This window comes from Acipenser ruthenus, chromosome 2, assembly GCF_902713425.1.
Source record: "Acipenser ruthenus chromosome 2, fAciRut3.2 maternal haplotype, whole genome shotgun sequence".
Lineage (NCBI taxonomy): Eukaryota > Metazoa > Chordata > Actinopteri > Acipenseriformes > Acipenseridae > Acipenser > Acipenser ruthenus.
Genome location: NC_081190.1, coordinates 28,822,834 through 28,848,024, shown reverse-complemented (window position 1 = coordinate 28,848,024; position 25,191 = coordinate 28,822,834). Strand labels below are relative to the sequence as shown.

The 25,191-nt window shown below is 38.4% G+C and overlaps 2 protein-coding genes across 4 annotated transcripts in view; one reads left to right on the top strand and one right to left on the bottom strand.

Moving 5' to 3' along the window:
- The window catches only part of LOC117962907 (zinc-regulated GTPase metalloprotein activator 1-like), a 28,839-nt gene extending 11,775 nt beyond the window's left edge, over positions 1–17,064 (bottom strand). Inside the window, exons 1-10 of one of the 2 annotated variants that reach the window (XM_034924010.2) lie at positions 16,945–17,062; positions 16,024–16,186; positions 14,841–14,927; positions 14,462–14,558; positions 13,803–13,894; positions 9,745–9,804; positions 5,786–5,823; positions 4,005–4,051; positions 1,743–1,829; positions 1,618–1,662 (exon numbers count right to left, since the gene is read on the bottom strand). In XM_034924010.2, the coding sequence (XP_034779901.2) occupies positions 1,618–1,662; positions 1,743–1,829; positions 4,005–4,051; positions 5,786–5,823; positions 9,745–9,804; positions 13,803–13,894; positions 14,462–14,558; positions 14,841–14,927; positions 16,024–16,123 (653 nt within the window). In that variant the 5' untranslated portion in view covers positions 16,124–16,186; positions 16,945–17,062. Of the gene's footprint in view, positions 1–1,617; positions 1,663–1,742; positions 1,830–4,004; positions 4,052–5,785; positions 5,824–9,744; positions 9,805–13,802; positions 13,895–14,461; positions 14,559–14,840; positions 14,928–16,023; positions 16,187–16,944 lie in introns of both variants that reach the window. The other variant, XM_058993257.1, reaches the window with a different exon arrangement.
- A 3,416-nt stretch (positions 17,065–20,480) lies between these two features.
- LOC117968140 (dedicator of cytokinesis protein 8-like) overlaps positions 20,481–25,191 on the top strand; it is a 61,153-nt gene continuing 56,442 nt past the window's right edge. Inside the window, exon 1 of one of the 2 annotated variants that reach the window (XM_058993236.1) lies at positions 20,481–21,607. In XM_058993236.1, the coding sequence (XP_058849219.1) occupies positions 21,555–21,607 (53 nt within the window). In that variant the 5' untranslated portion in view covers positions 20,481–21,554. The remainder of the gene's footprint in view (positions 21,608–25,191) is intronic. The other variant, XM_058993227.1, reaches the window with a different exon arrangement.

Below are 25,191 nucleotides of genomic sequence, written 5' to 3'. Positions count from 1 at the left end.
GTTTTTCCTCATCTAACATCTCGTCCCATGATGGTTAACTGGACCACTGCTGCAGCAGGGTGATCCTGGTTTCATACCCGGATGGCTTATTTATTTATTTTTTTGGTAAGGTAACATTCTTTCGCTGCACTACTCTCACTGAAAAATACACACACAAATTAATTAATACATAAACACATTGCCATGAGATTTACATTCTATATTATATTTTAAGAATAAAATATTGCACAGATAATCTCATATAGAAGCATTTTATTTCTATCATTATAAACATATTTGTCAATCTTCATGTTTTAACAGTTTCACAAAGCGATGGATTGTGCTTGTCCAATAAATAACTAATATCACTTCTGTTCAAATCTCAAAAAAAAAAAATCCCAACAAGAACATGCTTGACCACAAAGTAGGCAGCACGATTTTTTCGAATCCACCAATACCTTAGCAACTATGGTGTTTTTTTGTTGTAACGTAAACTCTTTAAAATGTTTGTGTGGAGGTGCTACACTTCCGCAATTCAGTTTTCAGAAACTTGCGTGGCTCTCTAGAAATATACCCGGAGTGCCTTTCCAGCAACAGAACGAACATAGGAAAAATAAATAAATAAAAACTACTTGTCCAACGGGAAAAGTATAATGGCAAAACTTGTTGTCCCTCACACAAATCTTGCTCTCCCGGACGTCGATCGATATGAATTGCACACCGCTGCACATTGATACGACTGTACATAGGATAAATATACATCACAACCCATAAGAGCAGACACACACACACACTGTGCAGACCAACGGCAAGCTTTTGTTCTTGTCAAAAGTTGACACTGCCTAACAGAATAAGCAATGGTGAGTTCATGTAGGAGATTTGTGTATCTACTTGTATGTTGTTTCTAGTAAAAACATAAAAGGAAAACTAAACTACCGCAAGTGGTGCAGTACATCTGGCCCTGTGTGTTTTAAAGCTTTTGAGTCCCCAAAAAACAAACAAAAAAAAGCACTAGAGCAAAAGTTGGGTCTTTCCAATGCATCTTAGTTCAAAGGTGTCCCTGTCCCCCCTGCTGCTCCCACCCACACACTTCAAAACAGAGCTCTGGTGGCTTTTGATGCTGTCGGATCGTAATCAATAATGATCACTTTTGACGAGCTGCAAATCAATCCGCAAGTGAAACGTTTGACAGCTCTACAAAGCAGCCCTCATAAATGACTTGTTACAGATTTTTTTTGTTTATTATGCACTTGTATCCAATTGTAAACAGTGTTAGTTTTTATCACTGTTTGATTCAGTGATTTCCAAGAGTGAAAAGGTTAAAAATGAAAACTATTATTTAAACAGGAACATTACAACTATTACCAGATTCTTTACATTAAATTCCATACTACTCTGTGATCACTGCATACTTTAATGATGTTACCACAGTATATGGACTAATTCTTCTTCCCAGGGAAATGCTGTAAAGGCAATCAGAGAACAGGAGTGCCGGTTGCATTTAAGTCTAAGGAAGATTTAGTGTTTTGGTTTTTTTTTTACATAATTTTATCTCACTCAAAACTTCAGACTATAAAAGGGAAAAAAATCGGGCCTTTTTTGGTCTAATTAATTATAGAAAATAGAAAAAAAAAATACCTTGACTTCTGCGTTTCTTGAATTCTGACAAGCCCATTTATAGATCTGAAAAATGACATGAAGTAAGTTATCTTTTAAAAACAGCGTAGAGTGTAAAGTTCTAAAAATGACATCACAAATCTTACCGGACAACTTCCTTCAGCTGATTCAGCACTTCTTCTTCCACCAAGTCTGTTTTATTGATGATAGCAAGATCTGCCAGTGCAACCTGCCTGTACACCAAATCAGCATACTAAGAGGTTATTATACTAGTTACTTTAAATGAACTAGAATCATGTATTGAAATATAAAAATCACTGTTTAGCAAAACAGGATATATATATATATATACAGTACTGTGCAAAAGTTTTAGGCAGGTGTGAAAAAATGCTGTAAAGTAAAAATGCTTTCAAAAATAGATATGTTAATAGATTATATTTATCAATTAACAAAATGCAAAGTGAGTGAACAGAAGAAAAATCTACATCAAATCAATATTTGGTGTGACCACCCTTTGCCTTCAAAACAGCATCAATTCTTCTAGGTACACTTGCACACAGTTTTTGAAGGAACTCGGCAGGTAGGTTGGCCCAAACATCTTGGAGAACTAACCACAGTTCATCTGTGGATTTAGGCAGCCTCAGTTGCTTCTCTCTCTTCATGTAATCCCAGACAGACTCAATGATGTTGAGATCAGGGCTCTGTGGGGGCCATACCATCACTTCCAGGACTCCTTGTTCTTCTTTATGCTGAAGATAGTTCTTAATGACTTTCACTGTATGTTTGGAGTCGTTGTCATGCTGCAGAATAAATTTGGGGCCAATCAGATGCCTCCCTGATGGTATTGCATGATGGATAAGTATCTGCCTGTACTTCTCAGCATTGAGGAGACCATTAATTCTGACCAAATCCCCAACTCCATTTGCAGAAATGCAGCCCCAAACTTGCAAGGAACCTCCACCATGCTTCACTGTTGCCTGCAGACACTCATTCGTGTACCGCTCTCCAGCCCTTCGGTGAACAAACTGCCTTCTGCTACAGCCAAATATTTTGACTCATCAGTCCAGAGCACCTGCTGCCATTTTTCTGCACCCCAGTTCCTGTGTTTTCGTGCATAGTTATTATTATTATTATTATTATTATTATTATTATTTATTTCTTAGCAGACGCCCTTATCCAGGGCGACTTACAATTGTTACAAGATAGCACATTATACATTATATCACATTATACAGATATCACATTATTTTACATACAATTCCCCATTTATACAGTTGGGCTTTTACTGGAGCAATCTAGGTAAAGTCCCTTGCTCAAGGGTACAACAGCAGTGTCCCCCACTGGGGATTGAACCCACAACCCTCCGGTCAAGAGTCCAGAGCCCTAGCCACTACTCCACACTGCTGCCCTCATAGTTGAGTCGCTTGGCCTTGTTTCCACGTCAGAGGTATGGCTTTTTGGCCGCAAGTCTTCCATGAAGGCCACTTCTGACCAGACTTCTCCGGACAGTAGATGGGTGTACCAGGGTCCCACTGTTTTCTGCCAATTCGGAGCTGATGGCACTGCTGGACATCTTCCGATTGCGAAGGGAAGTAAGCATGATGTGTCTTTCATCTGCTGCAGTAAGTTTCCTTGGCCGACCACTGCGTCTACGGTCCTCAACGTTGCCCGTTTCTTTGTGCTTCTTCAAAAGAGCTTGGACAGCACATCTGGAAACCCCTGTCTGCCTTGAAATTTCTGCCTGGGGGAGACCTTGCTGATGCAGTATAACTACCTTGTGTCTTGTTGCTGTGCTCAGTCTTGCCATGGTGTATGACTTTTGACAGTAAACTGTCTTCAGCAACCTCACCTTGTTAGCTGAGTTTAGCTGTTCCTCACCCAGTTTTATTCCTCCTACACAGCTGTTTCTGTTTCCGTTAATGATTGTGTTTCAACCTACATATTGAATTGATGATCATTAGCACCTGTTTGGTATAATTGTTTAATCATACACCTGACTATATGCCTACAAAATCCCTGACTTTGTGCAAGTGTACCTAGAAGAATTGATGCTGTTTTGAAGGCAAAGGGTGGTCACACCAAATATGGATTTGATTTAGATTTTTCTTCTGTTCACTCACTTTGCATTTAGTTAACTGATAAATATAATCTATTAACATGTCTGTTTTTGAAAGCATTCTTACTTTACAGCATTTTTTCACACCTGCCTAAAACTTTTGCACAGTACTGTATATATATATATATATATATATATATATATATATATATATATATATATATATATATATATGAAGAAGAACATAGCTAACTGAATATATGCACTGTTATAGCAGGCTACATATACGAAATGTAATTGTTGTTTAGTATGTTTGCTGTAAAACAGCACAAGAACACACGGTTACTGGTACCTTTCTGCTTCATTGATAAGTCCGTCCGGTTTTGCTTCTGTTAAATGCTAATAAAAAAAATAATTGCAACTGTGATTTAGCTTGCAAGACACAATTTCAGGACTTTCATTCTACACCACTCTATACACTAGATGCTTTTATATAGGCCTTCAGACAGTGGGAGCATCCTTACTACAGATATATACTGGCTTGGTTTACTGTATACAGTGCTGTACATTTAGCCTAATGAGAAACCCAAATTACCAAATCTTGAATACTTATTAAGAAATGCATTTTCTTAACTCTGAGGAATTGCAACTGCACATTCCCTGATTTTCAAATGGTAGGCACCCTTCTTTCACAACAGTACACATACATAACCTCAATTTGCAATGCTTCCCTCAAGTATATAAATGTGCTAACTAAATCTACATTTAAATACAATGTGGGTCACCGTTCACATGATAAAGTTAATAGCAAATGCAACTAGAAAGACAGTTGAAATAAAACTAAATTTGTCATGGGTGTAGATTTTATTTACTTATCTATTTAGAGACTAAAACACAACATTAAAATAAATTTCATTATGTGGTGTTTAACTTTTGACACTAGTAGCCCAGCAAGTGTGTTGTAAAATTGTACAATAAAAGTCAAAGTTTATATCAACTTAGCAAAAAAAAAGGTATGTTTGTAAAGTTTTTGTAATCTTTTATGCCTTACAAAATCTATCAAAAAGACAATTTTTTGTTTTCTGATATGTTGTGATTTGTGAAATCGGCAGGAGTGACATTTTCGGAATTAAAAAGACTGACAGATAAAAATGGGTTTGATCCAAGCAGTATAATACATTTAAAACAATCTGACCCTAAAAGATAAACCAATTTCCTTTCTAATATAACCTCATCCCTTCATGGATTTCAAATCTGCGTCTTTTTATTGTCAACGTTAAATCTGTAATAACAGGGAGGATAAAAACGCAACCCTTATTCTGACCTTTTCTTTGTAACTCGTTGCCCATTTATTCAGGAGATACTGAAAGATGCCAGGTTTGTAGATCCACAAAACAAAAGAATAAAGTCTGTGGCTGAGGTGTCAGCCACTCGGTCTAAGAACTGGCATTTCTACTTGTCCCATCATTTGTCCATGATTAGGAAATGAATATTTCAGATCACTAGGTGACAATCCCATTAGAGTGATAGGCTCTGATATCAATTACCCCTTCAGTTTCAATTTGGCTCCTGGGCCATGCAACGGCTCTCACAGCTACAGCTGCGAAAGGCTCGATCCGTGAAGCATGACACCCTTAAATTGCTGCCTATTATCCAGGTGTCATTACAACTACTGGCCTTGGAATTGTTTAAATCACAAGTTGATGGTTCAGAAGTGGTTGGGGGGGGGGCTGGTTCAAACGCTAACAGGATGTTGGTATATTTTCAAAAATGAAATGAAATGAAATAAAATCCTTCTGTTTTCACACATGCCTTTGCATATTTTGCACATCAGTTGAATCTTTTTTGAAGGACCCCATGTAACTGCTTTATAAGATTATTATGAGACTGCTTAGACAAGCTGCTTTTAAAAAGACATGAAATAACAACAAGGACAATACACATTCATTTTCAATTTAAAAAAGTATCTGGATTTCAAACCCTATACTCAAAAACACTACCAACGTAAACTGACAGGACATAATAATTCTGCCTTTTCGTTAATGTAGTTGAATTACACATACATGTATGTAATACATACTCCTAGCATTATCTATATTAAATTATGCAAAAAATGTAATTAAAAATATTTACCTGCATGCCGTATTTTGCATCTATAACTGTTACAATACCTGAAAAAAAAAAAAAAAAAAAATCAGTAAACTAATGCATTTAATACATCTGAAATGTTGTTATATATGTATATATGTATATATATATATTATATATATATATATATATATATATATATATATATATATATATAGAGAGAGAGAGAGAGAGAGAGAGAGAGAGAGAGAGAGAGAGAGAGAGAGAGAGAGAGAGAGAGAGAGAGAGAGAGAGAGAGAGAGAGAGAGAGAGAGAGAGAGAGAGAGAGAGAGAGAGAGAGAGAGAGAGAGAGAGAGAGAGAGAGAGAGAGAGTCGCTAATTGACTTTCGAAAAGTTCTCTATTCATTGCTTTCATTCCCCTTAACTCGAAACATACTTGTGTTTATATATACTGTGTGTGTGTATATGTATAATAATAATTATTATTATAATTATTATTATTATTATTACACACACACACACAGATGAACCCGCTTTATATCATGATTGCCATGCAGGCATAATTCGTGATATAAACCGGGTTTCACGTTTGCCTATTACGAGTGCGAGAAAAAAAAGAAAGAAAACTAACGGTGAATTAAAGAGCAGTGTTTTAATACTTTACATTTAGATATTCTTTATATTGAAACAAATGCATATAGTTTACTACAGGACAAATACGTTTTGTATCATTAACTGGAATGGAACTGTTTGTGTCATTATCTAAAATAGGCATGAATTGAGATGAGCTATCAATTAGAACCTATCAATTAGGTGTTGTACTTGGTGGGTTTTTTCTTGTGTGAATGACTATGTTAAAGAAATCTGGTGACGTTGGTGTTTTGTAACTGAACTGTATCCTGTTAAGACTGCCCACTCAGCATTTGACAGGCTGCACAAAATGTCAGTTTATCAGCCGAGATGATCATTGGTTGTTAGTTGTGTTGGAAATGAATTAATGATATACTGTGGTTACTTAGTAAAGACCAGCCATGCAGCATTTGACAGGCTGCACAAAACGCGACAATAAGCGGGTTTGCGCGATGATATTGAGAGGTAATTCCTCATCGAACCGATCGTGCACGGCGAGTGGTTTTTGAAAAATCGTGATAATAAAACGGGGCATGACATTAAGCGAAGTGAAACAGGTTTTTTTCTTTCTCTCTCTTTCTACACTTCCCACAATATACACCATGCCTGGGGAGGTGATAAGGCCTGAGGCGTAAGCCAAGGGCCTTTAACCACCCCAGAAGTGGTATATATATCATCAGAACCCGAAGTGGTTTAACCGCTTATAACACCTGTCATTTGGGGAAAGAAAAATAATTATTTAAAACACATTTTAAATTAAGACAAAACCACAAACTTTTATTGTGTATACTGTACATCTGCATTGAAAGTGGCATCTCAAAACTAGAGGACTGAGCATAAGCTGATGATGGGCAGAGTTTCAAATGACACTGAGGAAGGCAGGGGAGCAGCTGCGATGGATGCTGACGCCGGATCTTGAGGTGAATTTGTGTCCTCGTTATATGCGAGGAACGCATTCAAGTCCGTTTTCATCCTTTCGGATCTCAAAAGATATTTTTGTGCCAGATTAAGCTGAGGATCGAACCAGACTTTATGCACCAATCCGACCGGGGTGTCAGGGGACAGTGCCTCAGTTTCCCGCAGGTGCTTCAAATCCAGGCAGGTAATTCAGGGGGTGGTGTCTGGCCTTGTCTTTACCTGCTTTTCTAAAAGTTTTCATGACTGACAGGAATACGTTCTTGTTGGTTTTAAACTCGCTGTCAGCAGAGATGTTAAAACTTCTACTGTTAAAATATCTATTTAGTCCAGTTCAGCATTATAAAACTGGAGACCGAATACTGGTCCCCAGTTGAACTTCATGCACTGGCATAAAATTCCCTTATGTTGTTGAGATTTTTTGGACTTATTTCCTTAAAATGAATGTCCATATTTTTTTTCTTTAGCCAGTCTAAGTACATTAACAGCCCATGCTGTGTTTTTTCAATCTTTGTTTTCTTCTATTTCATTTAGCTGTTCCTCATCTACTGTTATGTGTTACTCTTGACAGTTGCTGGTGCACTTATTTCATTTGTATTTTTTTTTTCAGGTGGACTGCTGCTTCACTCAGAAAGTTAGTGTTGTACCAGTTATCTGGAGTTTTATCCCCAAATATATTGAAGGAAATGGGTGGAATGTCACTCATTTTTTGCAGTGGTTTTGTAACTAATAACAAATAAAATGGCAGTTTGTCATGGAATTTAGAATGTAGTGGTACGTAGTGATTTATTCAGTGTGAATCGGTCATGTGATGCTGTTTAACCAATCAGCGGTTGTTATTTGATATATATGAGATAGATATATTCATGCAATAAGGCCCGGCTGGGCGTCCATATACGTCGGATATACGGATGCCTAGGTGCATATATTCAATGCATACAAACACCCTAAAGAGACTTATTGCATTTATTATCCAGGTAAAACAGTGGATTTGAAGAAAAAAATAATAATCATGTAAGCAAAAAATGAGTAGTGTTTTTTATTAAATATCCTTATGCCAAATAACAGTCACATGTATAACTTTATTTAATAACACACCAAGTTAAGATGAGTAAATTAATTCAATTAAAACACGTAAAAGAAAGTAAATATTTTTTTTGCTATTGTGGACATTGCCATTGAAATGTTGAGAAGGCACCAAGGTATTTTGTTTTCTTCCTGTCAGTGCAGACACACTGAGCAGAACAGACGTGAGGAATAAAAATAAATTTAACGCCTCGGATTTCAGTCATTTGTTCAAGATCTGCGTCAGAGCAGATCTTGAACAAATATGGATGGATAATGTGCACAAGTGTCTTTTTGTGTTTTTCTTTACCGTTTACAAACCGCTAAAAATACATTATTTGAAGTGACAAAGTCGGGGTGAGTGAGCATAAAGACAGCATGTTTATATTTTTGGTATTTTTGTTTGGTATTTTCTGTATTGCTATGTTCCAGTTCATTTAATTGTTCATCCAAATGGGCATGTCTACTTACTACTATGGGATTTTTTGCAGGTAACTGGTCACTCTGTTTCATAGTTACAGCTGTAAGTGAGTATAAGGAAAATGGCTACTGGTACTTATTTTAAAATTCTGTGAGGCAGCGCAGTGATTTAGAATATGTGATAAGGCTCCAACTGTCCGTATCCATCCAATATACGGACAGCTGGAACCTTGCTCTACCAATCACATTGCTTGTTTCACATTTCATTACGACACACACTTAAATAAAACTGTTCATTTTCAAAAAAATAGTTAGAAACTTTAATGTATGCTACAATAATCTGCAACCATAATCTTATTTATACAGCACTGTCGTAGAATTTTTTGGAACATGACCCAATTCCTTTTAACAGATTTAAAAATGATTTGTAGCAAAGGTCATAATTAACAATGTATTCCAAATCAGATCACAGTTTCTACTCTTTCTTGAGAAAGTGCCTATTTTAGATGTATGTTATGACCCATTTCCTCTTCAAAGATTTAATTCAAATGCAAAGGGGAACTAAATTACATAACTCTGGAACTGTACAAAAACGTATCCATATTCCTCGTACTACTCCTATTGAGAATTGTGTCCAAAACAGAGGATCGCCCAAGTGTTCTTGATCTGAAGTTAAAGGTTTTCCTCAATCCTGATAGAGTATGTTTACCTGTGTGACAATGACCTCCATGAGCAAAAACTTGTTAAACCTGGCCCACGAATAATCTGTTCGCTTGCCATTTTGACCTTTAACCTTCTATCAGAACCCCCACCTCCAAATCATTTTTCTCCACTTTTAGATATGCCGTAGAAGGGTCTTCACTTGTGTTTTTGTTTAGTCACTTAATACGGTTTCTTTTTAACAGTCACTTAATACAGTTCCTGGTTTAACATTCAAACCTCAAATAAATATTGGATTTGTGGGTTTTTCCTACCATCAAGGTAAATATCACTTCCTAGTTCAGCATCGACCCAAAACATAGAGGCCACAGCTCCTACACGGGAGACAGAGAAGAGAGAGAGAGGGGGGGGGGGGTCAGTGTCTTGAGAGGAAGTGTTAGGCCATGTCCACACTACATAACCGATCTCGAGAAACGTACTCAAAAACGTTTGAATTAATCCAGCTCAAAGCTCACAGTAAAGTACCGTTTCATGTTTAGTCGGGCTTCATGCGTACACACACTATTAAAATAGTTTGGTTACTGTGCCTAGCAGTGCAATAAACAGTGGAAATTAATATGATAGTATCCCAGCATGCACTGTATTTTATTTTAAATGTTATGTCCCATGTTAACAGAGGTCCATATTGCTAAAAAGAAATAAAACACCTGTTCAGACAGCATCTGTAAACCTCACAACTCTCGACTACATGGCACCCAATTGTAAATCAGGTGACATCCCTTTAAGCAAATTGAGCCGATTCTGTTTCATAATTAAACTCAGAAAAAGCTGTTAATTACAAAACAATCTTTGCTTTTACCTTCATATCTTGCCTGAGCTTAACTGTGGTCCCCTTAAATTTACTTCAAACAGAGCTGACAAATTACGTGAATTATTCATCCCCGCTCCTACTTCTAACTCACATTTCATTTTTACAGTCGCCTAATTTAACTTTGTGCTTTTGTATTTTCCCCCCTAGTTTAACAGAGATGTCTGGACAGATTTTTTTTTAAGCATAACAATGAATGCCTGGTGCGGAGTGTACACTGGTAGCAAGTCCTTCAGGTGCCTGTTCTGAGTATTTAGCCAAACATATCACAAAGCATTTGGGGATATTGGAGGATACACAAAAAATGTAATTTGGTATTACAGCGTCCACACTTCTGACAAACTGCAATACCTGATGCAATCTAATTTAGAACCGGACTCGAGCCTTGTACTAAACGCTGCGTTGTGTGGATGCTAACCATATTTACATTTTTAAGCCAGTTTAAAGGCAACTAATACAGTTTAAAGGCATACTGTGGACAGAGACTTATTCTAGACTCACACACAGCCGGTCAAGAACGACAGCATGTGTTTGTTTTAAACAAGTTTGAGTTTGTTTTATCGTGATTTGATGCAGCACTAGTTTTTGTTGCTAATGAACACAAATGTCTTCCCCATTATTCCAGAGTAGTGCGGTTTGGTGGACGCTTTGTGGGTATTTCCAATTGCCAAATAACACCTCAATACTAAAAAAAAAAAAAGCTTCTACTTACATGGAGCTGTTCTTCAGCTCAGGTACCTCGTACAGAAAAACAAACATGGTGTGGGAACTGTTTGTAAAACATGTAAAGAATAAAAGTACAGCTAACTTTTTATTTTTGTAATCAGGATTGGAGTGCATTTGTTAAAAGAGCTTTGAAACAGGCTTTAAAGTTGTAAGTGTAAAAAGTTGTCACGTGGGGATGTGGAACACTATTTTTCAGAACCCTGGTACTTACTCGTCAATGTGTGTGAATTAAGATAAAGAACAGTGTCTAATGCGTGTTTTTAACGGAACTGAAACACCACCATTGATGTTATGCGGTGCTAGAAATAAATGCACACAGTATTGCAGTTATTGTTATTTTGCCTTTTTTCTTTAAAAATTGTTCCAGTTAAAATGGAATCCTCAAGCGATTTCTTCTTTACTTTCTTATACTTTTAAATTGATGACAGTGCCTGAAGGAAACAGTCTGATGAGCAAAGGCAATGTAAATATTTGATGTGAAAATAACATTTTATTTTGACATAAAACTGATTTAACATGTAACGCTGCAATTGACTTTCGGCAAAAAAAAAAAAAAAAAAAAAGGTAGTTTTTTTTTTTCTTTTTTTTTTTTTTTTACTGTTCTCGCTCTCAGTGGAGCTGTTAGTGACAGGCCTGTCTCAGCGCATGAAACTCAAGGGAAAAGGAAGGATAACTAAACTCATTCTGCTACTGTCCAGAGCCGTCTTCCCAAACTGACGAGGCGAGGCTGCCCTGGACTGCCACTCACGTCAGTGCTCAAACACCTGCCACTTATTTCCACTGCTTACTCATCCAGGATACTGCCGCGGCCTTCTAATCAAACCAGTTCCTGATTTCTATTGATTTTTTCAAAAAAGCTTAATAGTTTTCCGATTTGGATGAAATAGGATTGCCCTTGCAGTAAGGGCTGAATCAATTTCTTTTTTCTCCACAAAAAAGAATTACTATACCATGACAATTACAGAGTTTTGAATTTAGGATTGTCTGTCCTTTAAATTGGAAATATCTGACCTCTAGGGATAAACTTCAATTGTATTTAAAAGCACACTATTTATGCACTGTTTACTGCACTACAAACAACATTCTGTGTGACTAGTGGTTATAATTGCAGTAAAAGCATAACATTTGTATTATCAAAAAATATGTAAACTACACTCTTGTCATATCAAGTATGTCAGTGAAATGAATTCCCGTCTACTGTTAAAAATACAAAAAGAGCTATCAGTAACATGAAAAAGTCAATCACCTTGACCTACATCTTGAGTACAAATCGAAGTATGTAAGTTTGAGACACAGATAAATGCCTCTATAAAAAAACAGATTCTCATACACTCAACTTGCAAATACATTTCCTCAGTTTAATCTGAAATGGACAGGAGGCTTTCTAGATGTATGTAAAAATGTAAGTGTGACATCAGACACAAAAGGACAGACAAACAGCCTCTACATGCTACCAGATTCTGGACGTCTTCAGCAAGTTTAATCACAACTGAATAAACAATTATCATACCGTAAAGCGGGTGATAAGGTTAGGCTATTTGACTAGTGGCACCAACACAGTCATATCTGGAACACAACAGGGCTAAACCAAGTGACAGGGGATGCACAATCCATTACACACATGGGAGTACATTACTGGTGATGAAAGTTATGCAGAAAGACATTAGTAACATTTTAATTATGCTTCCCCAGTGCCATTTTAGCCTTTTAAAAAATAAAAATAAAAAAGCACAGGACCAAAATTGGCAGTGTGCAAGAAAGTTTACTCCACTTCTGCATCGTATAGGCAATTGCATTAATTACTTGAACACTATTTCACAGCATGTTTTACCTTACCAGCCACTGCCACAGGCCTCTCCTGAACACAACACTCAAAAAAATGATAGAAACAGAACTGGGTGGGAGGCATTTGTTGCCTGTTTTTGCCATTCAGACCTCTTGCTTACCAAGTATTTTCATTTCTAAGACAGTCATCTCATCCATCTTTAAATACATGTTGTAAATGGGACATCTCTAACAATTAGCCATACATTTCACAGGTCCAAATTTGTCCTGTGAGCTGAAATTGAGGCTGGATCAAGCAGCTCAGTTCTGAAGTATTTGTTGAAGAAGAAGGGTTAGGCTTCAGTTATTGCATCAGCTGCCTTGTAGGCTCACAGGGCTGGCAGCCTGCAAAAAGTGCTACATGACTTTGAGGAAGGAAGGGTTCACTGAAGTCAGTGATTTATTTTTTTTCTGTTGGAAGCAATGTAAGAAGTGTTAACTACTACCTTTATTTTTGTACGTCATTCTTACAAGGAGTAAAATATCACTGAACCTCAACAAAATGAGCATTTCTGCAACTTAAATGACATATTCTCACCATGTGGGGCACAGGTTACTGTACATGCACATATCACATGTATTGAACTTTAACCTTTTATTTGAACTCCCGGCTCCAAAAACATGAATCAGCTCCACATCACGGACAGGGAGGGTGAAATGTGGGTGAAATGTCATTTATTTCTTTCAATTAAATAATGTCACTCTGGATTCCTGATGTTTTCAGCTTTAATTTGATCACATTCTGAGGCACTGAGCACACACCCTTGTTCAACTGAGTTTGGTGACCCATATTTGAACGCTCAGATAAATTAAATTAAATCATAGTTTACAGCCGCAGCTTATTGTGTGTAAACAAAAACACAATTTTTGTGTGTACAAAAAACTAAACAAACAGAACAAAAGAAATTGGACTTGCACCAAAGTACCAGTTTAGAAAAGAGTAACCCTTCTTACCTGGATCTGCTAGCCCAGTGGTTTCCAATAGGATATAGTCAAATTTACCCTTCTTCTGCATAAGGTTCTCAATTGCTTTCAGTCCATTGTCCCTAGAGTACAACACAAAATTCTAACTTTATTCACTGAACAAATGTTTAAGTATGATTAACATGACTTAATAACACTAACAGATGGCTACTCCCGAGTGTTATTTTTATTCTTTTGTTAATTTGACACACACAAAAACTTGCAATTCAACTGCTTTCAATAGGGTTCTGGACCTCTACATATTCTCCGAGATGTATGTTCTTCCTTTTGAAAATAAAAATGGACACACAGAACCGTGCAAGCATAAGCAACAAGCTATATTACAGACATTCTAGAGCTGTGAGTGATACAGTAAGGGTGTACCAAAAGACAACAAACTTCATCTGTTTACAGAATGTACTGGTTTTAGACCAAACTTTCAGTGCGACAAAACAATGTTGTTTATACACCCCCTTGTGGAAATACATGGAATTACAACACCAATACAAATTCTTCTCAAATAAACATTACCTGTACAGGTTGAGAGGCAAGTGAGCAAACTGAACCCCAGTCCTTTACTCTAAGGGTTCACATTTTAACAGTGCAGCAAATCCTTTTTTCTTCTTCTTAAGCTTCAACAATATACTTACTTTACGGAACAGCAAAGACAGCCATTTCTGAGCTCCAGCCACTCTTCATAAAGTTCTCCTGCTTGGCTTACTGCTAACGATTTCTCCAGGGCACTTCCTGAAACAAGCCACACAGAAACAAGCATGGGAAAAACAGGTACAGCAAACATGAATGAATGTAATTACAAAGCTTCTGCAGGACTTCAAGCAGCTACGTTGAGATCTATCATAATGAACTCACAGTTACACGTCACTGCTTGATTTGATTCTTAGCATTTTCCATCTAATCCCCGAGAACAGTTAATAGTCAACAGACACATGCTACAGAGTTAAGCTGACAATCAGTACGTTGTTAATCAAATTAATTGCAGGCTAAAATGCCCATTTAGTGACAGCATACCTTCCCCAAATTCATTCAGAATAACTGCAATCCTCTTGTTGTGCTGCTCTGTCAATATGTAATTCAAAAGAGTTGTCTTTCCAGCTCCTGAGAAGTAATCATATATTATGTTAATTGGTGAATTCAAAAATTAAATGGAGAATACATATTTAAAAGTGTTCCAAGCTTGGAGTTTTACATTACATTAAATAAACTTTTGAAAACATTTTCTCGTTTGGATAATTGTTTCTGTGAGGCTTGTAACTTTTGAATGTCTTGCTGGATTTATTTGAAAATTGTAATAACTCTGGATAAACTTGACTTATGTAAAACAACAAACTCTTGTAAAACAAGACCGCATTAATATTATTATTATTGTTTAACAGTATTTCCAATACTGGACTTTGAACGACGCTACCAAGGACAGTATAACGAGAACATGATGGGAGACTACATTTGGGGGCTGATTCGTGAAAGTGATTTACAGTATAATCGTAAATCTCGAAAAACTACTCACTTCTAAATCTTTTGTAGTCATTTTTGTATTACTTTAGTATAAATACATGTTAATTTGGATTCATATGTTGTTTATTTCGGACTTTATGTGAACAAAAAGACACAAATTTGCCCGTGTTCTCATTGGAAATAGGTAAATTTCAAAATATCACTGTCCTGGTCACAAAAGCAAAGTTTGTGGGGAATAATAGCCATTTTCTATACTTTTGAGGCATAAGCAATTAGGAAATAACACTTACTACCCAGGAACCAAAAAAAAAATATATATTTTGTTACACGGTGATATTCAAACCAGGTTAAACACCTGTATTTTTAGTTCACTATCAAAAAACCTTATACTCTATGGTAGGGATGAAATAACTGTTTATCATGATATTATCAGTAATTAGTTTAGTCTTGATCATTTATTGTACAAAAAATATGACAATCATATTATTGACAATCGTGTTTCTGACTCATCTACTGTAAAGCTAAAAGAATCAGCACCTTGTTAAAATAAATAAATAAATAAATAACGATTTGTCCATAAACAATATTAGGTAGACTTTGTAGCCTTCCTCAAGACCAAAGGATACAAAAATAACACGTTTATGCTGTTGCATATTCCTATTTTGTTGTTAATACATATTGCCCTCTGCCCAAAACATTAAAAAAAAACTACAAAAATGTCTTATAACGGGATACATACCTAAATATCCTGTAATTATAGTCACCGGTATTTGATCGGCCTGCACAATAGGAACCAGCTCAGGGCAGTCATCCTCTTCTTCCAATAAAACGTTTTCCATTACTGCTTCACAAGAACATCAATATTCATTTCCTGCTTGCTGTTTACCCATAACTGGTTTCCACTGAAATAGTGCAGCAGAACAAACAGCAATATTATAGACACAACAACACACACACAAAAAAAACAAACTGTAAAACATTCTGCAGGTTTATTATGTGCTGTTTTTATTGTGCTTTAAAATTACCGGTACTTGGGGGGGGGGGGGGGGACTTGCTATATTTCAATAGCTTGTCAAGGACATCGTTTTATAAGCCACCTGCAGTTTCTTTAAAGATTGGAAAACTGCTTAAAATATAACACGCTAAGGGGTTGATTTGGTCAAGCTATAGTCTGCCTGGATTTGTGCACAGTACTGGTGAATAACCCCGGGTTTGCATTAACCACCTATCTTTAGAATTCTGCAGATGACGTCATAACGTGGTACCCTGCTGTATATACGATATGTAGGATCGTTTGTTGGGCTGACTTAAACATTCGACTGCTGTTGAACTTAGACGGCATGCTTTTATTCCTTATAATTTTAAAATGTATTTGTAAAATCATCAGGTAATCATCAAGTGTAAATCGTTGTTTTTCACTAATAAAATATTGCAACGACGTAAACTAAATATTTGAAATAATGCATTAAAACATGACACCATGACAGTCTGCGGTTAAATAAGTTAATACCATTTCAACGCCACCACAATATATCACAACTAAAAAAAAATAAAAATACAACCGCAACACCGACAGCAGTGAAATGCGTTTGCTGACATACAAATACATAACTTAACATGAGCAAAACCAACAGCGTCACAACAATCTCTCAGGATGTACCTCACTCTGCTCTGTGCTCCCTGTTTGTGCATTGCCGGTACGCTTTTTCCTGTGTTTCGTTAAATAATTTCCTCCAGCACTGAATGGGCAATGCCATGGTTCCATTTCAAGATAAAATAAAACATGCTCTCATCAATGAAAAGAAACCAACACCTGTTATATCAAGATTTAGTTTGAAAAGCTTCTTTGATAACATGCAGAGTACACTTTATTTTGCTCTGGACACGTGCTAGGTAATTTGTATAATCGTAAATTAGCAAGTCAAAGACATTTCTAGCTGTTGCAATGAATAGCGCTAGTTTTTCCAACAGAGGGCGTTGGAGAATAATTTTCATCCGAAGAGCAGGTGCAGTACGTGCCTTCAGCAGAAGCAGAATATATCAAACAGAATAAACAAATCAGGTAGTTTTCAGATCTTTTCATTATATGGTGTTTATATATTATATTACATTAGTTGTATTTGTTTATTTTTGGTTCAAGATGATCAGAAACAATGAAATTGTTTGATAACCGAACACAATATTGTATCCATAAGAAAAACAGCATTATTTGTTTATTTTTGTTGCTGTTTGTAAATTTGAATGGTTCAGTATTTACTCAGCTCTGTGAACAACACTCACCTGTTCTTTATCGGGTTTCCATTATGTTTTTATCTAGCTATATATAGTTAACTTTTATAGTATACTACGCTCCTACCCTCCCTCAAGTAAGATTTGTTCAGAAGGAACAAACATTGTTCAATTATAATTTTATAATTGATATCAAAATAGGCCTAGAGTAAAGGACTTTTAAGATATAATTCCACCTTTCATTTAAACAATTTTAAACAAAAGGCTTCCACATTTAGAACACAGCTTAGCTTTCCCCCGTTCTCTACATAGAAATGCATATTTAAGAATTGTTGTTTGACAGAGTTCTCACACTAATCAAGTATCACACTGGAATTCCCTATATTTATCACTCACAAAAAGTTATTTATAGGACCTCAGGGTTCCAAAAATGAAGCATCGTTTTTTAGGATGTTGCAATATTTTTATGTGCGACATCGAACTTGCGGGGGGACCAGCAATATTACTTTTCCTGTAAATAGCTGTATTCTGTGGATTGCTGTACAGTGTGTGATGTGTCTGTGTTTATGATTACTTGCTTGTTTCCAGCCAGGTCCCCTCTTTGTCGTCTACTAGGCTGAGTGCGCCCCACCCGGAGTCTGCATGCCACATGGCGATTGGTGTGAAAAAAGGGGGGCGGGTGTGGTCAGACCCGACTCTATTTAAACCGCAGCCTGCGCACTGTATTGTGTGTTTGCATAGTGACAGAGAGGTCTCAGAGAGAAAGATACTGTGCTAAATAAATCAATTTTGTACTAAAAGAGATAATAAATGGCACTTATAAGTGCCAAATCCTTTCCATTTTTCTAAGAGCGATAAATGGCACTTTCAGGCGTCAAAGAAATACCTTTGCAGCATCTCCTTCTTCCCACTGGAACCCCCTACACTAGTGGGATTTGGAGACCTCAGGAATCAGAACGCTAGAAACAGCCGCCGGGAGCAGAGAAAGGGCAGACACCTAGTCAAAAATGAAGCCAGTAGAGAGAGAGCTCTAGAGGACAGATAGAGGGAAACATACATCATGCCCCTGCACACCCACCAGCATACAGAAGAGTTTACCCCACTGTGAGACGTGCCGCCTCCGTGACCCAGCTTCACGCTGTTTCCCCAGAAATTGGGCCTGGAACTCTGCGGCTGCAGAGCCAGAACAGGCCCCTACCACAACAACAACCTTCAGATCCTTGAAACTGCCGCTGTCTTGCACCAAGTCAGTGTTTGAGTCCACCAACCTGAGACCCTCACGTCTGCCATTTCAAGCTCGCCTCGAGACCCTGCTGCAACAATTAAAATGACTGATCTCCCAACACAGCAGGATCCCGCCGCTACAGCATCACCACCATCCTCAAATACTGCATCACTGCACCACGACCACGCTCCCCCTGGTCCCAAGCCAAAACTTCCTTGCTTCTCCAACCAGACATCGTTGGAAGACTTCCTGGCACAGTTTGAGCTTGCAGCCACTGAGCACGTCTGGAGCTCTGCCATCAAAGTGTCCTACCTAACCCAATCTCTTGAAGGCGGCACTTTGGAGATCCTACTGGTGTCCTTTTAAGGGCTTTGAAGAGGCGGTTTGGGGAGAGTGAGCCCTATCTCTTGCTCCAGGACCAGTTACAGAACCGCAGGCAGATCCACGGAGAACGCTTGGGAGTGCTGGGGACTGCCATCAACCGCTTGCCCAGGAGAGCGTACTGCAGTGAGGACAACAGCTTTATCCGCCGCATCGCACTGGACGCATTCTTGCGCAGTATAGAACCCCCAGAACTACGCTACCAAGTCCATCTTGCAGCCCCGGCCACCCTGGATTAGGCAACAAATCGTTCTACCACCATCAAAGCTATATTCCTGGACCAACCCGCAGCACACAGCCCTACCAGCCGCCCGATTTCCTGGACCCAATCGGATATGGACAGAGAGAGGGAGAGCCTTACCCTGCCAAGGTCTGATCAGCGAGCCACAGGAAGAGACGTGATCCGGAAAGGATCTGCTGGCGGTGTGGGACCCCGGGGAACGTCATGACTGCCGCGTGCTGGAGGACCAGACTGAGACGCGACAGGCCCCAGGAAACAGGAACATATCTGCCTAAGGGGGCAGATGCATACCTCACCTGCCAAGCCCCCGAACGCTATACCTGCCACTGTGGGATGCACAGGAGAAGAAGCCTTCCTATACACCCCAGTGAAGATTGAGGGCATGCTGTGTATCGCTCTCATCGACTCGGGCTCGTCCATCACCGTCGTCCGCCCCAATATCATCCACGAGCCTGCACCAATTGGAGATCTCGAGTAACCGACACCCTGGTCCAGCTCTGGACTGTGACTGGAGAACATCGCCCCGATAGAAGCAAGAGGCCACCTACAGATTAAGCATGCTGGCTGCCGCTATCGCCATGAGGTATGGATAGCCTCTGTCCAACACCCCTGCATCCTTGATCTGGACTTCCTCCAATGCGTAGGCTTGTTGCTAGACCTACAACACGGCCACATTGGGAAGTACAACCCGCTGCCTGGTGAACCTCCCCTCCACGTTCCTGTCGCCAACAGCGCCAACCCACCACCTTGCCCGCCCGTGTGCCCCCCAGTACTGACCCCGATGACGCAGCCTGTCCCCAAGAACCAGTCCGCTGTGGAGAGCCTCCTGGAACGGAGCTGTGAAGGGCTAGACGACGTTCAACACGACCAGCTATGACAGCTGTTAACCGAGTTCCTGGGCATCTTCACCTCCCGACCAGAACAGACCGGACGCACCCACCTGGTGCAACATTCGATAGATACGGGGAACACCAGACCCATTCGTCAACCCCCACGTCACCTCACCTTAACCCGCCAGGTAGTTGCTGATCGGATCCAGAATGAGATGCTGTCCGCTGAAGTGATCGAACCCTCCAACAGTCCCTGTATCCCCGATCGTGGCTGGTTAAAGAAAAAGATGGAGAATGGAGGTTTTGCACTGACTACCATTGCCTCAACGACGTCATGAAAAAGGACTGTTATCCACTGCCCCGAATTGACGAGTCCTTAGACCAGTGTTTGAGCAGGGGGCAGTGTAGCGTCGTGCGGGGCTTTTTAGGACTATTACTTTTCCTGTAAATAGCTGTATTCTGTGTATTGCCGTACAGTGAGTGTGATGTGTCTGTTTATGATTACTTGCCTGTTTCCAGCGAGGTCCGCTCTATGCCGCCTACCAGGCTAAGTGCGCCCCGCACGGAGTCTGCGTGCTGAACAGCGATTGGTGCGGAAAAAGGGGGGCGTGGGGGAGGGTGTGGTCACATCCGACTCTATTTAAACCGCAGCCTGCGCGCTGTATTGTTTATCTGCAGTGACAGAGAGAGATCTGAGGGAGTAAGGTGAAGAGCTAAATAAATCGATTTTGTACTAAAAGACATAATAAACGGCACTTATAAGCGCCAAATCTTTTCAATTTTTCTAAGAGCAATAAAAGGCACTTCCACGCGCCAAAGACCTTTGCAGCGTCTCCTTCTTCCCACTGGAATCCACTACACGCCGCTGCCGCAGTATAATTGTTACAAACAATACTAACGCGCAGTACAGTTACAATACAACACAACGCAGTTACATTCAATTAATCGTATAACTACTGAATTTACTAGTGTCAAAGATGTTTTATTTGACAGTGGCCAATTACTAACACATTAATCACATTTATTTCAATGGATTCTTCGCCTCCAACCGTCCGCGTCAGCGTCCCCGTCGCCCTGCCATTTAATACGTTTCTTATTTGAAATATCCAACATGAATTTTAGCTGTTACAGTAGTTACTACAAGAAGGAAACAGCTTATCTTGCATAGCCTGCGTGCAATACCGACACCTCCCATTGCTATCCTTACTTCTGTATGGAAGGTGAAAATGCGGAAGTTTCCACCCAGAAAAAATATAGCCAGCAGAGAAGGATCACATTCAACCACATGACATTTATTCCAGCACGAATAAAGTTGGAACTGTCCAGGATTATTGCAATATTATAAAAATATAGTTCAAACTTCTATGGCCACTCTGCCAGTCGCAGATAGGAGAGCGTTTGCTCTTAAAATCAACAGGTAAGACGTTTTATTTTCATCGTATGTTTATATATTTTTTGACTGTAAAATTGACAGCGCTGTCAAAAAAATTCAGAGGTAGCAAGCTGGAAGAAGCAGGCTGGTACACGTTGTGAATGTTAATGAGAGGCGTGCAAACATTCACAATGTTTACCGAGTTTTGTGTGATATATATATATGAATACACACTTAAATATATGTAGTTAAAATAGAACGTGTAAGGGCGAATGCATGTTTAACTTACATTTTGTCAAACCTGTGTTCATTGATAACACCATTTGTGTTACAGTTAACATGAACTATTTTATCCTTATCCGAACACATAATCTTAACGCATCCGTTTTGGTGTATAAAATAATGAAATAGAGATAAGTATTTTTTAAACTTCAGTGAGCTTTAGTATACAAAAACTCAAATTTGCATGCATATTTCAAGGTGCAGAAGGAAGTCGGTTTAAAACTGAACTGAAACTCTGTGCCAGTAGATGTGCAAGTTATTCAAGACAGACGATTTTGAACGTTAATTTTAACACTGAAAATAGGAAATGAATAAACTAAGAAACAAACTAAGTGCTACATTTCAAGGGCGATAATAATAAATACGTCATGTGTATATTTCGAAGCACCAAGGGCTCTGTTAAACGAGGTAACACGATCTGCTTTGATTATAAACTTTCGTGACTATCAAACTTTATGTAATGAATACAAATAAAAAACTGAAAATAATAAAAACTTTAAATAAGGTATACCTCAAAGCTTTATGCTGGTTTGCCCGATCCAAGTAAAACTAAAAATGTAGTTTCTGTACCTTTAAAATATGTTGTGCCCAGCCCCTTGCTGTTATTGTCATAATTGCTGTGTGCAAAACCAATTTGCAGAACAAAGAAGTGTTGGATGTTCATGTAGCATTGGGCATGTTGTATTGTTGTGTGTGGCATTCTTTGTCTTTTCATTTCCTTTTCGTGCAACAAACCTATTTCTCATTTCTCAACTTCTCCTTTCGCTGTTTCTTTTACAGTTTTGTTGGTTTTTGAGTATAATGTATTGACCACATCTCCCCATGAAGTGGGGTATGGATAGCAGTGGATGATGAAGTGAAGCTTTTAATTGAAGTCTGCATTGGTAAAATGACTTGTGTGTAATGTTATAGATAAGTAAACATACCGATGATTACTCAAAGTATGATTTAAGTTGTTGAACTGCTAAATAATTCAGCTGTGTTTTTAAAAATATATATATCTGATGTAAATCGATGGTTAAATATATAACCTGTTGGTGAAACATTTTTAAGTTTTGTTCCTGAGCTCCAGTATAAAATATATTGCAGATGATATTTGGCACCAAATGTGTAAATTCACCAACAACCTTTTTTACAAAGCTTATTCAGGTTAAGAATAGTTTCATGTTCTTTTTTAATACTTTAATAATATTGTTAATGTAACAGACACCAAGGCACCACTTAAGTTTAAACTTAAACATTTTCTTCCAGGACCCCATTAAAAATGACATATGTCAAGATATTTCTTTATTCTGGAAACACTGACATTTTGTTTAGTGTAGTTATTAAACAAGGCACCCCCATCACTAATATCAGTTTCACTGCATTTAGGTTTACACCTGCATACCTGTGTTTCTTTGTGGAAAATTTTATAGCAATTGTGTAATGAAACAGTTTGAGGTTACAGTTTGTTTTACACAACTATGGCCTTACTCTTTGTAGGGAGACAGGATGTTCAGACCACAATCTGTTTTGGGATTGCATGGTTTGTCTTTTTGAGCTATCACTTCATGCAGCTTGTCACCCCTGCGATAGGGTGATGTACGAGGCAGTTTACAGAAGCTGCTAGTTTCCACAATGCTCTCTAAAACAAAGCAGTGACAAATATGTGCCATGTTTGTAGCTAAAGAAAGAAGTTCAATAAAGGTAAGCATCTACACATTTTTAAGTATCATAAGATACTGTTTGTGGATTAAGAATAAAGAATATTAATACATTTCATAGATACTGAAATATAACTAAATTCTGAAGTATGTTCAAATTCCAGGTAAAATGAGTTTCCAAGTCAAAGTGCCCTTTTTTACAGGCACAGTTATTGAAATTTGAACTTGCATTACAAAGAATACCCAGTTACATAGACTGGAGACACACTGGCAATTACCGGCAGGGGCGGTGGTGGTGGGGGGGAGGGGGGCTTGGAGGGGCTGAAGCCCCCCCCTCTGTAGCCCCGCCACCAAAAAATTAAAAAGGGATATTTCAAATTTATGATTTATCGACGTGACTTAAAGTTGTGTCAGACTTTTCGGAGACCTTCATGTGGCTTTCAACAATCGAAAACCATTCCAGGTATCGTCTTCAACAAGGCGACTTTAATCAGGGACCAGCAATACAGCACAGACATTCAACATGAATTCAGGGACTGGGCGCGTGCTGTGTGATAATTAAAAATGTCAAATGAAGGACTGGGATTACTATTAGCATCAAACTTATTACCAAATGACTCCGTAGAATAGATCTGATTTCCAGAGCTAGCAGAAACGTCACAGTGTATGAAGACTAAAGTGTTTAAATAAATATGATCATACATGCTGTGTGAGCCCTGGGCTGGTGTGATTACAAGCGATCTGGTCCCAGACAGGTTAGCATTCACACAGGGCAAAAAGAATAGATCCGCACCGGGGTCGATTGCCCGAACGAGCAGAGACCACCGATATTTTCGATATTGGATCGTTTGCTCTAAGGCCCCATTCACGTGGGAGCGATTGGACGCGCTCTTGAGGTGTGTGGGGTCACCGGTTCTCACCCAGCCTTGGCCCTGTTACAACAGCACCTACTTCATACTGCACTGTAACACTTGTAAACTATGTTGGATTATTATTATTATTATTATTATTATTATTATTGTAATTGTAATTGTTATTGATATTGTTATTAACAGGCACTTAATCTGTATTGTATTCCACCATAATACTGAAGTTTTGCGAGACATATCGAAACATTGACACTATAAGTGCCCACACAAAGTGGAGTGTAGCCCTCTCAAATTTTTGCCTAGCCCTCCTCAACCGCCCCTCAGCCCCCTCACCGGAGAGAGCCTAGCGCCGCCACTGATTGCCAGTATTAATACTCCTTGGAATCATTGACATACTTTCTAAGTATCTATATTTTGTGTAGATGTTATAACTTGTTTTATGTATAATTACAGATTGAAATGCTGAGTATTTTTCTATATGGTATGGATTTATTGTTGGAAATGGAAGTACACTGTTTAACATTGTTAATAGGGTTATTATAGACATACGTTATTTAACCCCAGACTGTCCCTACTAGTGTTCTAGTGTCATTGCAAAATTACTGCAAAATACTAGATAGACCAGATGATTCTTACTGTTCAGTTTGTCCTTTGTGGTTTTATGCTTTTGTTGTTTAGAATAAGGAAGCAGGCTTGGCATGACCAAATGACTACATTTAACCTAATGATATGATGATGCTCTTAGTAGTAGTATACTGTATCATTCACATTTTGACTGTTTTTAGCACCCTTATAAATGTGTCCTATAATAAAAGAATAGCAAAGTGCAGTAAAG